This window comes from Macaca thibetana, chromosome 7, assembly GCF_024542745.1.
Source record: "Macaca thibetana thibetana isolate TM-01 chromosome 7, ASM2454274v1, whole genome shotgun sequence".
Taxonomy (NCBI): domain Eukaryota; kingdom Metazoa; phylum Chordata; class Mammalia; order Primates; family Cercopithecidae; genus Macaca; species Macaca thibetana.
In genome coordinates, this window is record NC_065584.1 from 153014325 (window position 1) to 153028949 (window position 14625).

The following is a 14625-nucleotide window of genomic DNA, read 5'->3' on the forward strand; positions in this document are numbered from 1 at the left end:
AAAATTTGAATGAAATGTACAAATTACTTGAAAAACCCAAGTTACTAAAATTAACAGAAGGAAGAGCAAATCTGAATAATCCATTATCTTTAAGAAGTTGAGATCCATTCCAAGATGGCCGAAAAGGAACAGCTCTGGTCTGCAGCTCCCAGCGTGATCGACGCAGAAGACGGGTGATTTCTGCACTTCCAACTGAGCCTCCACTGGTGATATCCAGGCAGACAGTGTCTGGAGTGGACCTCCAACAAACTCCAACAGAACTGCAGCTGAGGGCCCTGACTGTTAGAAGGAAAACTAACAAACAGAAATGAATAGCGTCAACGTCAACAAAAAGGTCATCTACACCAAAACCCCATTTGTAGGTCACCAACATCAAAGACCAAAGGTAGATAAAATCACAAAGATGGGGAGAAACCAGAGCAGAAAAGCTGAAAATTCTAAAAATCAGAGTGCCTCTTCTCTAAAGGATCGCAGCTCCTTGACAGCAATGGAACAAAGCTGGATGGAGAATGACTTTAACGAGTTGACAGAAGTAGGCTTCAGAAGGTCGGTAATAACAAACTTCTCCAAGCTAAAGGAACATGTTTGAATCCATCACAAGGAGGCCAAAAGCCTTTAAAAAAGTTAGATGAATGGCTAACTAGAATAAACAGTGTAGAGAAGACCTTAAATGACCTGATGGACCTGAAAACCATCGCACGAGAACTACGTGACGCACGTGCAAGCTTCAATAGCCGATTCCATCAAGTGGAAGACAGGGTACCAGTGATTGAAGATCAAATTAATGAAATAAAGTGAGAAGACAAGGTTAGAGGAAAAAGAGTAAAAAGAAACAAACAAAGCCTCCAAGAAATATGGGACTATGTGAAAAGACCAAATCTACGTTCGATTGGTGTATCTGAAAGTGATGGGGAGAATGGAACCAAGTTGGAAAACACTTTTCAAGATATTATCCAGGAGAACTTCCCCAACCTAGCAAGGCAGGCCAACATTCAAATTCAGGAAATACAGAGAACACCATAAAGATAATCCTCGAGAAGAGCAATGCCAAGACATATAATTGTTAGATTCGCCAAAGTTGAAATGAAGGAAAAAATGTTAAGGCAGCCAGAGAGAAAGGTCAAGCTACCCACAAAGGGAAGCCCATCAGACTAACAGTGGATCTCTTGGAAGAAACCTTATAAGCCAGAAGAGAGTGGGGGCCAATATTCAACATTCTTAAAGAAAAGAATTTTCAACCCAGAATTTCATATCCAGCCAAACTAAGCTTCATAAGTGAAGGAGAAATAAAATCCTTTACAGACAAGCAAATGCTGAGAGATTTTGTCACCACTAGGCCTGCCTTACAAGAGCTCCTGAAGGAAGCACTAAACGTGGAAAGAAACAACTGGTACCAGCCAATGCAAAAACATGTCAAACTGTAAAGACCATTGATACTATGAAGAAACTGCATCAATTAATGGGCAAAATAACCAGCTAACATCATAATGACAGGATCATAGTCACACATAACAATATTAACTTTAAGTGTAAATGGGCTAAATGCTCCAATTAAAAGACACAAACTGGCAAATTGGATAAAGAGTCAAGACCCATCAGTGTGCTCTATTCAGGAGACCCATTTCACATGCAAAGAGGCACATAGGCTCAAAATAAAGGGATGAAGGAAGATCTACCAAGCAAATGGAACCAAAAAAAAAAAAAAAAAAAAAAAGGCATTGAAATCCTAGTCTCTGATAAAACAGACTTTAAACCAACAAAGATCAAAAGAGACAAAGAAGGCCATTACATAATGGTAAAGGGATCAATTCAACAAGAAGAGTTAACTATCCTAAACATATATGCACCCAATGCAGGAGCACCCAGATTCATAAAGCAAGTCCTTAGAGACCTACAAAGAGACTTAGATTCCCACACAATAATAATGGGAGACTTTAACACCCCACTGTCAACATTAGATCCACAAGACAAAAAGTTAACCAGGATATTCAGGAATTGAACTCAGCTCTGCACCAAGCGGACCTAATAGACATCTACAGAACTCTCCACCCCAAATCAACAGAATATACATTCTTCTCAGCACCACATCGCACTTATTCTAAAATTGACCACATAATTGGAAGTAAAGCACTCCTCAGCAAATGTAAAAGAACATAAATCACACCAAACTGTCTCTCAGACCACAGTGCAATCAAATTAGAACTCAGGATTAAGAAACTCACTCAAAACTGCTCAACTACATGGAAACTGAACAACCTGCTCCTGAATGACTACTGGGTAAATAACGAAATGAAGGCAGAAATAAAGACGTTCTTTGAAACCAATGAGAACAAAGACACAACGTAGCAGAATCTCTGGAATACATTTAAAGCAGTGTGTAGAGGAAAACTTATAGCACTAAATGCCCACAAGAGAAAGCAGGAAAGATCTAAAATTGACACCCTAACATCACAATTCAAAGAACTAGAGAAGCAAGAGCAAACACATTCAAAAGCTAGCAGAAGGCAAGAAATAACTAAGATCAGAGCAGAACTGAAAGAGATAGAAACACAAAAAACCCTTCAAAAAATCAATGAATCCAGGAGCTGGTTTTTTGAAAAGATCAACAGAACTGATAGACTGCTAGCAAGACTAATAAAGAAGGAAAAAGAGAAGAATCAAATAGATGCAGTAAAAAATGATAAAGGGGATATCACCACCAATCCCACAGAAATACAAACTACCATCAGAGAATACTATAAACACCTCTACACAAATAAACTAGAAAATCTAGAAGAAATGGATAAATTCCTGGACACATACACCCTCCCAAGACTAACCAGGAAGAAGTTGAATCTCTGAATAGACCAATAACAGGCTCTGAAATTGAGGGAATAATTAATAGCCTACCAACCAAAAAAAGTCCAGGACCAGACGGATTCACAGCTGAATTCTACCAGAGGTACATAGAGGAGCTGGTACCATTCCTTCTGAAACTATTCCAATCAACAGAAAAAGAGGGAATCCTCCCTAACTCATTTTATGAGGCCAACATCATCCTGATACCAAAGCCTGGCAGAGACATAACAAAAAAAGAGAATTTTAGACCAATATCCCTGATGAACATTGATACGAAAATCCTCAATAAAATACTGGCAAACCGAATCCAGCAGTACCTCAAAAAGCTTATCCACCATGATCAGGTTGGCTTCATCCCTGGGATGCAAGGCTGGTTCAACATACACAAATTAATAAACATAATCCATCACATAAACAGAACCAATGATAAAAAAAACACATGATTATCTCAATTGATGCAGAAAAGGTCTTTGACAAAATTCAACAGCCCTTCATGCTAAAAACTCTCAATAAACTAGGTATTGATGGAACGTATCTCAAAATAATAAGAGCTATTTATGACAAACCCACAGCCAATATCATACTGAATGGGCAAAAACTGGAAGCATTCCCTTTGAAAACCAGCACAAGACAAGGATACTCTCTCTCACCACTCCTATTCAACACAGTGTTGGAAGTTCTGGCCAGGGCAATCAGGCAAGAGAAAGAAATAAAGAGTATTCAATTAGGAAAAGAGGAAGTCAAATTGTTCCTGTTTGCAGAGGACATGACTGTATATTTAGAAAACCCCATTGTCTCAGCCCAAAATCTCCTTAAGCTGATAAGCAACTTCAGCAAACTCTCTGGATACAAAATCAATGTGTAAAAATCACAAGCATTCCTCTACACCAATAACAGACAAACAGAGAGCCAAATCATGAGTGAACTCTCATTCACAATTGCTACAAAGAGAATAAAATACCTAGGAATCCAACTTACAAGGGATGTGAAGGACCTCTTCAAAGAGAACTACAAACCACCGCTCAATGAAATAAAAGAGGACACAAACAAATGGAAGAACATTCCATGCTCATGGATAGGAAGAATCAATATTGTGAAAATGGCCATACTGCCCAAGGTAATTTATAGATTCAATGCCTTCCCCATCAAGCTACCAATGACTTTCTTCACAGAATTGGAAAAAAGACTACTTTAAAGTTCATATGGAACCAAAAAAGAGCCTGCATTGCCAAGATAATCCTAAGCAAAAAGAACAAAGGGAGGCATCATGCCACCTGACTTCAAACTATACTACAAGGCTACAGTAACCAAAACAGCATGGTACTGGTACCGAAACAGATATATAGACCAATGGAACAGAACAGAGACCTCAGAAATAACATCGCACATCTACAACCATCTGATCTTTGACAAACCTGACAAAAACAAGAACTGGGGAAAGGATTCCTAGCCATATGTAGAAAACTGAAACTGGATCCCTTCCTTACACCTTATAAAAAATTAATTCAAGATGGATTAAAGACTTAAATGTTAGACCTAAAACCTTAAAAACCCTAGAGGAAAACCTAGGCAATACCATTCAGGACATAGGTATGGGCAAGGACTTCATGACTAAAACACCAAAAGCAATGGCAACAAAAGCCAAAATAGAAAAATGGGATCAATCAAACTAAAGAGCTTCTGCACGGCAAAAGAAACCGCCATCAGAGTGAACAGGCAACCTACAGAATGGGAGAAAATTTTTGCAATCTACCCATCTGACAAAGGGATAATGTCCAGAATCTACAAAGAACTCAAACAAATTTACAAGAATAAAACAACCTAATCAAAAAGTGGGCAAAGGATATGGACAGACACTTCTCAAAAGAAGACATCTATGCAGCCAACAGACACATGAAAAAATGCTCATCATCACTGGTCATCAGAGAAATGCAAATCAAAACCACAATGAGATACCTCCTCACGCCAGTTAGAATGGCAATCATTAAAAAGTCAGGAAGCAACAGATGCTTGAGAGGATGTGGAGAAATAAGAATGCTTTTACACTGTCGGTGGGAATGTAAATTAGTTCAACCATTGTGGAAGACAGTGTGGTGATTCCTCAGGGATCTAGAACTAGAAATACCATTTGACCCAGTGATCCCGTTACTGGGTGTATACCCAAAGGATTATAAATCATGCTGCTATAAAGACACATGCACACGTTTGTTTATTGTGGCACTATTCACAATAGCAAAGACTTGGAACCAACCCAAATGTCCATCAATGATAGACTGGATTAAGAAAATGTGGCACATATACACCATGGAATACTATGCAGTCATAATAAAGGATGAATTCATGTCTTTTGCAGGAACATGGATGAAGCTGGAAACCATTATTCTCAGCAAACTATCACAAGGACAGAAAACTAAACACCACATGTTCTCATTCATAGGTGGGAATTGAACAATGAGATCACTTGGACATAGGACGAGGAACATCACACACTGGGGCCTGTTGTGGGGTGGGGGCCTGGGGGAGGGATAGCATTAGGAGAAATACTTAACGTAAATGACGAGTTGATGGGTGCAGCATACCAACATGGCACATGTATATCTATGTATCAAACCTGCACATTGTGCACATGTACCCTAGAACTTAAAGTATAATAATAATAATAATAATAAAAGAAGTTGAATCTATGATGAAAAACCTTCCCACAAAACAAACCTAGATGCTGTACTAGTGGATTATCCTAAACATTTAAGGAAGCAATAATACAGATCTTATGTTCTACCAGAGAATAGAAAAAAAATGAAAACATTTCTTAGCACATTTTATGAGCTCTGAATAACTGTAATACAAAAACTTGATAAGGGCATTTGCAAAAAGAAAATTTACAGGTCAATATATCTCATGAAACAAAACAGATACAAATACCCCAACAGAAACAAAATTCCTGAGAATATATACATAGGAGAATACAGGGTGACCAAATGAGGTTTATCCCAGGAATGCAAGTTTGGTTTAATAGTTAAGAAAAAAGAAATCAACTCAATCAATCAATCAATCAATCAATGTAATTAACCATATTAATAGAATGAAGGAGAACCTTTTGTCAGGTGTTGCAGAAAAATCATCTGATAAAATTCAGCACCTGTTCACAATTTTTTAAAAAACCAACCTTAGAAAGCTATGAATAAAAAACTTCTTTAATCTAGAGAATCTAGAGGTATCTACAACAAGTAAATGAACAAATTAAATTAACATCTTATTTAATTATGAAATATTGGAAAAATTCACTATCATAGCAGAAACAAGAAAAGAATGTTCAGTATCACCACTTCTTTTTGATCTTGCACTGAAGATCCTAACCAGTGCAATTAGAAAAATAAAGGTAGGAAAATTGGAAAAGAATAAACAAAACTGTAATTTTTCAGATGATCTGACTGTATACGTAGAAAATCCAAAGGAATCCAAAAGCGAGTTATTAGAAATAATAAATGACTTTAGTAAAGTTGCTGGATGTATTGTAAATATACAAAAATCAATTGTATTTTTATGTACTAGTAAAAAAGATTGAAAAATGAAACAAGAATATTTCATTTTTAACAGTATAAAATATAAATATATAATATATAATAGTGTAAAACACAAATACAAATATATTTATATTAAATATAACATATTTATTATATGATTTATATTAAATATAATATAAATATAAGAATAAATATTTTTATAGTGTAAAATGAATAGTATAAAATGAAATAAAAATTGTATTTCTAATAGCATAAATGCAAATATGAAAATAAAAATATTTACATTAAATATATATTTATTATGATATAATTTATATTAAATATAAGTATAACTATATTCATAGTATAAAATGAAATGAATAGTATAAAATGAAATAAGAATAGTTTATTTTTAATAGTATAAAATATAAATGTATTTTATATTTTATTAATGCAATAAGAGATAAGTAAAACTTACACTGAATATTTCAAAACATTATTAAGATTTCATCTTCTCCTAAATTTATCCATAAAATTGAATATATAAATTCAGTATAACTCCCATAAAAATCTCAGCAAATTTTGTTGGAGAAAAACTGACAAGCTGACTTAAAAATTTATGTGGAAACATAAAGGATCTATCATAGCTAAAACAATCTTGTCAAAGAAAAACAGCCCCATTAAAAAAGGGCAAAGGACATGAACAGACACTTCTTAAAAGAAGACATACAAGCTGCCAAGAAACATGGAAAAATGCTCCACATCACTAACCATCAGAGAAATGCAAATGAAAGCCACAGTGAGCTATCATCTCACACCAGTCAGAATGGCTATTATTAAAATACCCCAAAGTAACAGTTGTTGGCAAGGCTGTAGAGAAAAGAAAGTGCTTATACACCATTGGTGGGAATGTTGATTAGTTCAGAGTTTGGAGATTTCTCAGAGAACTAAAAATAGAATTACTATTTGACCCGACAATCCCAATTACTGGGTATATTATCCAAAAGAAGATAAATCATTTACCAAAAGCACATGCACTTGTATGTTTATCATAGCACCATTCACAACAGCAAAGACATGGAATCAACCTAGGTGCCCATTAATGGTGGACTGGATAAAGAAACTGTGGTACATATACACCATGGAATACTACACAACCATGAAAAAGAAAGAAATCATGTCCTTTGCAGCAACATGGATGCGATTATTCTAAGCAAATTAACACAGAAACATAAAACCTAATATGGTGTGTTCTCACTATTATAAGTGGGAGCTAAACACTGGGTACACATGGATATAAAGATGGGAACAATAGACACTGAGGACCACTAGAATGGGGAGGGAGGGAGGGAACAAGACTTGAAAAACTACCTATTGAGTAGCTCACTACCTGGGTGACAGGATCACTTGTACCCCAAACCTCCGCACAATGCAATATACTCTTGTAACAAATCTGCACATGTACCCCTTGAATCTAAAATAAAAGTTGAAATAAAAAAGAAGAGAAAACCAAATATAGAGAAATCACACTACCTGACTTCGAGACTTATTTTAAAGCTGCAGTAACCAAAGCAGCTTTTTGTTTGCTCAAATTTAGATAAATAGACAAATGGAATAAAATAGAGTCAAGAAATAGGCCCATATATCTATGGTCACCCGATTTTCAACAAAGATGACACTAAAATTCAATGGGGGAAATTAGTCTTTAACAAATTGTGCCAAATCAATTGGCCATCCATATGAAAAAAGAAAACAAAAACCTCTGACCTTTATCTCACACCTTTCACAAACATTAACTTGGGATGAATCACTGACCTAAATAACAAAGCAAAAACTTCAAACTTCTAGAAGAAAACAGAGAAGAATACCTTCATGATATGGGGAGAGGTGAAGATTTCTTAAACGAGACACACTAAAAGCACTAATCATAAAAAATATTGATAAATTAGATTTTATTAAAGTTAAGAACTTTTGTTTATCAAAAGATACCATTAAGAGAATGAATAGGCAAGCCACAGACTGGGAACAGATATTTGCAATGCTTCTGTGTCACAAAGGATGTGCATACAAAATATATACATATACTTTAAAGGCCTTTAATCAATAAGAAAAAGACACACAACACAATCTTTAAAATGGGCAAAAGACCTGATACAGCATTTCACAAAAGGGGATACAAAAATGGCCATTAAATTTATGAAAAGTTGCTCAACATCATTAGTAAATAGAGAAACGCAAATTAAACCCACTGTGAGATACCACCACACACAACTAGAATGACTAAAATTAAAATGACAGATAATGTCATGTGTTAGTGAGGACACGTCACAACCAGAAGGCTCTTATTTTACTAGAGAGAGTTTAAATTGGTAAACCACTTTGAAAAAAATGCCTGGCAGGTCCTACTAAAAAGTTAAACATAACTACCCTTTAACTCAGCAATTCTATCCCTGAGTAAAAACCCCATAAAAGTGAGCACATATGCCCATCCAAAGACACATACATGAATGCCAATAGCAGCATTATCTGAAATAGCCCCAAATGGAAACAATCCAAATACAGTAAAATAAACACTAAACTTAAATACATTGTGGTAGATTAATGCAATGGAATACTGCTTATCAATGGAAGCTTGAAGTATGGTTCATTTAACAACATGTTAAACCTCACAGGCATAATGTTGAGTGAAAGAGGTCAGATACAAATGAGCACCTATTACATGATTTCTCCTCTATGAAGTTCAAAACTACAGCATGGGGGTCCCTGGAGGGGCACTGACTGGGTGGGGTGAGTGGGCACCACCTTCTGGGAAGCTGGAAATGGTGTGTATCTCTGGGAGGTGATTGCATAGTTGTATATCACATGGAAGTTCATTAAGCCATACACTCAAGATGCCTACACTTTATTGTATGTATGTTATACCTCGGTAGAAAGATAATAAGTAAGATATTTCTTTACGAAAAGCAAGAAGAATATGAGAGAATTAGCCAGATGGTGGTGGGGTGAGCAGAGAAGTCAGGAGAGGGCATCGCAGAAGGGAAGAGCATGTTTGAAGAAGATCTGGGGAAACGGCAATGCTGCGATCATGTTTGAAGAAGATCTGGGGAAACCGCAATGCTGCGATCGTGCCATGTGGCTGGAGCGTTGAGCGCAGTAGGGGGGTGGGGGAGGCACAGGAAGGGAGAGAGGCTGGGGAGGGTAGACGGGCCAGAGTGGGAAGAGGGCAGCGTAGAACATTGATCACCAGTGTTCATGTGATCTCTTGACTATGCAAGGGCTTCTAAAAGGGCCATGCAGAGGCCTGGCCCTATCCACCCCAGGAAGGACGGCCTTCTGCCAGCTAAAAACCAAGTAGGGAGGAGGATGACTAACCATAAATGTGGTGAGAGATCTTATTGGGGTGGTAAAAATATTCTAAAACTGATTCGTGGTGATGGCCTCATAACATGGTAAATTTTCTTAAAAAAAAATCGACTTGGACACTTGAAATGAGTGAATTAGGTGATAAAATATGTTGAAATACAGTTATTTTTAAAATTGGAGGTGAATCCTTTCTTCCTCCTGATTGCCCCTGCTCCGGAGGGCTCTCGGGGATCTTTCCCACCCTCTCCCTCCACTTGGTCTGGCTCTCCCTCCCCGTTGCCCCATTGCTGCCTGGGTTTCAGCTAGAGAGCACACTCACACCCACCCTCTCGGAGACACCCCCAGCAGCTCTCCAGGTAGACAGGACCAGGGGCTAACAATTAGTCCCCAGGTGGCTGCTACCTGCGCTGTCACATAACCCAGAGAAGGAGGGCCCGTTCATTCCCATTTCACAGATGAGAAGACAGAGGGCTTGAGAAATTGAACACTCAAGCTTTCATAGTCAGGAGCAGAGCCTGTGCAGCCTCTGACCTGCTGGGACAGAGTGAGGTCACTGAAAATGTCAGTCTCCATGTGAGGGCCAGTGGGGCAGCCACGGGGCACAGGGGCAGGATGGAGGGGCTGGGTGTGGAATGGTACAGGGCTGGGTGTGGGCGGCCACCCTCACTCACCACTTCTTGCCACTGATGTCATGCTGCTGCACTGTGTAGCCAAAGAAGGCGGTCCTGGAGCCAGGGATGACCCGGGGCTTCCTGGTGTCCATGTTGAAGGTGTCCGTGAACCCTAAGGCAGGGGGAGAGGAGAGGAGAAGAGAGGAGAAGCAGGGGAGTCAGACAGGCAGAGGTGTAGGCCTTGGGCTGTGTCAGGACCCACTGGCAGGTCATGAACCTTGGAGGGTCTTGGCTGTGGGATGAGCATGTTTCCCCACCTTGGGGAGCCCCTGTATGAGATGGCTGACAGTCTCTTCCTGGAAGGGCCCATAGTCTGATGCGAGAGATTCCACCCCTGTCCTGGGGGAGCCTGATATGGCTTCATTGTGCATCCCTTCCATATCTCATGTTGAAACAGGATTCCCAATGTTGGAGGTAGGGCGTGGTGGGAGGTATTTGGGTCATGGGGGCGGATCCCTCATGAATTGCTTGGTGCCATCCCCTTGGTGATGAGTGAGTTCTCACTCTGAGTTCTCACAGACCTTGGTGTTTAAGAGTGTGGGGCCTCCCCACTCTCTTTCTTGCTCCCACTCTTGCATGTGACACGCTGGCTCCCCTCTGCCTTCCACCATGATTGGAAGCTCCCTGAGGCCCTCTTTAGAAGCAGATCCTGGCACCATGATTCTTGTACAGTCTGCAGAACAGTGAACCAAAATAAACGTCTTTTCTTTTCTTTCTTTTTTTTCCCCCCCGAGACAGAGTCTCACTCTGTGGCCCAGGCTGGAGCACAGTGGCTCGGTCTTGGCTCACTGCAACTTCCTCCTCCTGGGTTCAAGCGATTCTTGTGCCTCAGCCTCCCAAGGAGCTGGGACTACAGGGACATGCCATCATGCCTGGCTGATCTTTATATATATTTTTTAGTAGAGACACGGTTTCACCGTGTTGGCCGGGCTACTGTTTTCTTTATAAATTACTCAGTCTCAGGTATTCCTGTATAGCCCCACAAAGAAAGGCCTAATACAGACCCTGTACACGGATAGGGGAGGCATAAAACCTGCTCTCAAAGAGACCCAGTGTGAATGGAAGACCTGTCCTTCCCCCAGGGAATTCCCGATTCGACCAGGGAGAGACAGCTGCCCTCCTTCTCCATCACTCCTTCCTCCCACCTGCTTCTTCCGGCTTTTGTTGGTTTCCTCTTTTTCATCCCTCTCATTTTCGTCCTCTCTCCTGCTCTCCCTTCTCTTCCCTCCTCCTCCCCTCATTACCCCCTCTCCTATCTGCTGAAGAGTCAGGGAACTGACATCCCCCTTCCCCTGCAAGCCTGAGGTCCCAGTGGCCATGGGCTCCGGCACTGGGCTCCCCACTTCCCTCTGAACCAGTTGGCAAAGCTCCATCTGGCTTCGGCAGGGGCTACTTTTTGGCAGGGGCAACTGAAGCGAGCACAGAGAAAGCCCCATGACCCTTTTGCCCTGCCCCAAGGGTCGCCCCTGTTTGTTTAAGTCACCTGTCAATTAACTAATTCTTCCTGGCGGGAAGCCTGTGTTAAGCCAAATGCTTTACCCCTTTGGGCAAATCACAAGAAGTAACAAAATAACAACTCACATCTGTATAGTACTTTCGGTTTCTGGGCCTCCTCACATCTGCCATCATTTGCTGTCACAGGACCTTGGAGAATGAGTGCGCATCATCCTCACTTGGCAGATGCAGTTGGTACAGCACCAGAGAGGTTAAGAGGTTTGTCCAGGGGTGCACAGCAGGCCAGTGGTAGCATCAGAACTAGGGCCTCAGACACCTACTCTGTGACGCCTCCCCACCACAAGGCATTTTCAGGGCACATCTGGCCTTGATACCCATCCAAACTTGGGGCCCATTAAATTTGAGGGGTGGGATCTTGCCACGAGTCAAAACTTTTAGATAAGTGAAAATGAATTGGCAGAACAGACTTTTTATCATTGTGGCCCCTTTCACATATAGGGTACTTATTAAGTTGCAAAGACCATTCACATGTATGTTATCATTCGATCTCTGTGACAACCCCGTCAGGTGGGCAGCAAAGGGAAAACAGAGAGTCAGAGAGGTTAACTGACCTGCCCAAGGACCCAAGCCCGTTGGTTAGGGCCTCTGAATTTGAGGGTTGGGCCCGCACACGAGTGCCCCACTCTCCTTCCCCTGGGCACTGACCCCCTTCTCAGTATTCAAGGGTGAAGCCCTGGGGCACTTACTTGAATAAGGCCTATTGTACAAGTTCCATCATTAGAGTCATAAAATTAAAGGCCCCAGAGGTAAAACTGAGGAACCTTCAAGTAGGGATGTTAGATACGTGTTATCTTATTGAGCATGCCAATTGCTCGTGGGCACTTCTGGAGCACTGAGTTAGGAAAGATTCTGAGGTCAAGTCTGGGCTCAGTAGGCAAGAGGAGGGTGACTGATAGCAGTACCTGCTACGGGTACAGGGGAGGACAGTGGCGGCAAGTGACTATGTAGCTGTCAACTCTGTCTTCATGATTCCTAATCTGCCACATGGATTTAGTGTCATGGCCCTGGAGTAGGGGTTGGGGAAGAAGAGTATGTGGACCGGTTAGTGCTTTGTTTACAGAGCCCATGGCATAAATAAACTTATCAGCCTGGTTAGCAGCAGGCGGCCTTGGAGAAGAGGACTCTGTTCAGGTGAACACAGGATCCTGAAGAACACAGGTCCCTGGCCAGTGAAGGCACATCACAGAGGAGAGAGAGACACCAGGGTCACCTGTGCAGAGCTGGCAGCCTGGTGGGCACAGGGGGTTACAGAAGTAGTGTTTCAGTGGCAGAGAGAAATTTACCCTCTCTCCAAATCTGTCTCAGGAATGAACACACACATATGCGCGCGCACACACACACACACACAAACACACAAATATACATGTATGCATGCATGTGCACACACACAGACACACACATGCACAGGCCACATACACCCTGATTGTGGACGGCACTTTGCCTGGATTCCTGGTGCCCACTAGAGACTAGGACTTCCCCTTCCTGCATCTGACCCAGCAGGAAGAGGAAAGTATGTTCTAGCTGTCAGGAAGTCCAGACCACCTACCACTTCCAGGCCCACAGAGGGGTGAGGGCCAGTGAAGATGAAGCCACAGATTGTGTCTTTGGGGCCTTGTCCACCCCATGCCCTCTATCAGTGCTTCTTGTGCAACCATGGCCAGAGGGACCCTTCCAAGACCTGTGAGATCCCATCACCTCTCAGCTCCACCCCCTCTATCAATGAGTTTTCCACCCCATCAAAGCCAAGGCCAAACTCCTCATTGCAAGGCCCTCCATGATCTCACCCCATTCACTCTGCCGCACTAATTTCTACCCTCTCCTCCTCCTCTGCTCCAGTCACACTGACCCTCTTGCTGTCCTTCCGACGTCAGACTCGTTCTCTGCTTAGCGTCTTTGCCGTGGCTGTTCCCGCTTCCTGGAATGCTCTTCCTCCCATACCTGCAAGGCTCCCTCCAGTCTTAGAATCTCTGTTTCAATGCCGTCTTGTCCATCACCAGGCCATCACAACACCCCGGGGATCCCTTCCTGTGCTCCATGTTTCCTCATAGCACTTATCACAAACACAGGACATTTATTTGTTTATTGTCACGTGGCTGATAGTTAGAATATTCCTATAGTCTGTAAGTGCCATGGGACTCTGCTGTGTACTCACTGCTGTATCCTCAGTGCCTTGAATGCAGGTCCAGCTCATAGATATTGGTTGACTGAACAGTTAGAGACCAGGGCCTTCATTTGTCTGGGTCAATCTCTCCCCTCAGTGAGGAAAAGGAGAAAGGAACGAATGATGAGCACTGATATACTCCAGGCACGATTCTAGGCATCTAACCATGAGTTTTACATTAATCAATTAAATCTCACACCAACCCTGTGAGACAGATATGATCACACCTCTGGGATATTAAATAGTTTTCCCCAAATCACTCAACTGGGGACAGATTAGCTGGAAAAATGACCACATGTTTGGGGGGCCGGGGTGATGTGTTCTCTTCCCTCCCTAGATCAGCCTTTCATAAGAAGCACTCACTGGAGAGAGGGGAAGATTCCTTTCAGAGAAGAGGGTCTCTGCTTCCTGCCCTAGGTCCCACCGCCTCTGCCTTTGGGTTCCAGTTGGGAGACGCAATGGGAGGGAAAGCCAGCCACCCGTGTTCCATCCTGCAGCCAAAGTGAGGTGCCCAGTGAGGGGGTGGTGGGGGCCCAGGGGGAGGTGGGACTAGTCCTAGACAGAGCCCCAACCT

The 14625-nt window shown here is 41.6% G+C and overlaps 1 protein-coding gene across 1 annotated transcript in view; it reads right to left on the reverse strand.

Moving 5' to 3' along the window:
• The window catches only part of ITGA11 (integrin subunit alpha 11), a 135160-nt gene that overhangs the window by 95478 nt on the left and 25057 nt on the right, over positions 1 to 14625 (reverse strand). Inside the window, 1 exon segment of the mRNA XM_050796269.1 lies at positions 10376 to 10487. Within this exon segment, the coding sequence (XP_050652226.1) occupies positions 10376 to 10487 (112 nt within the window).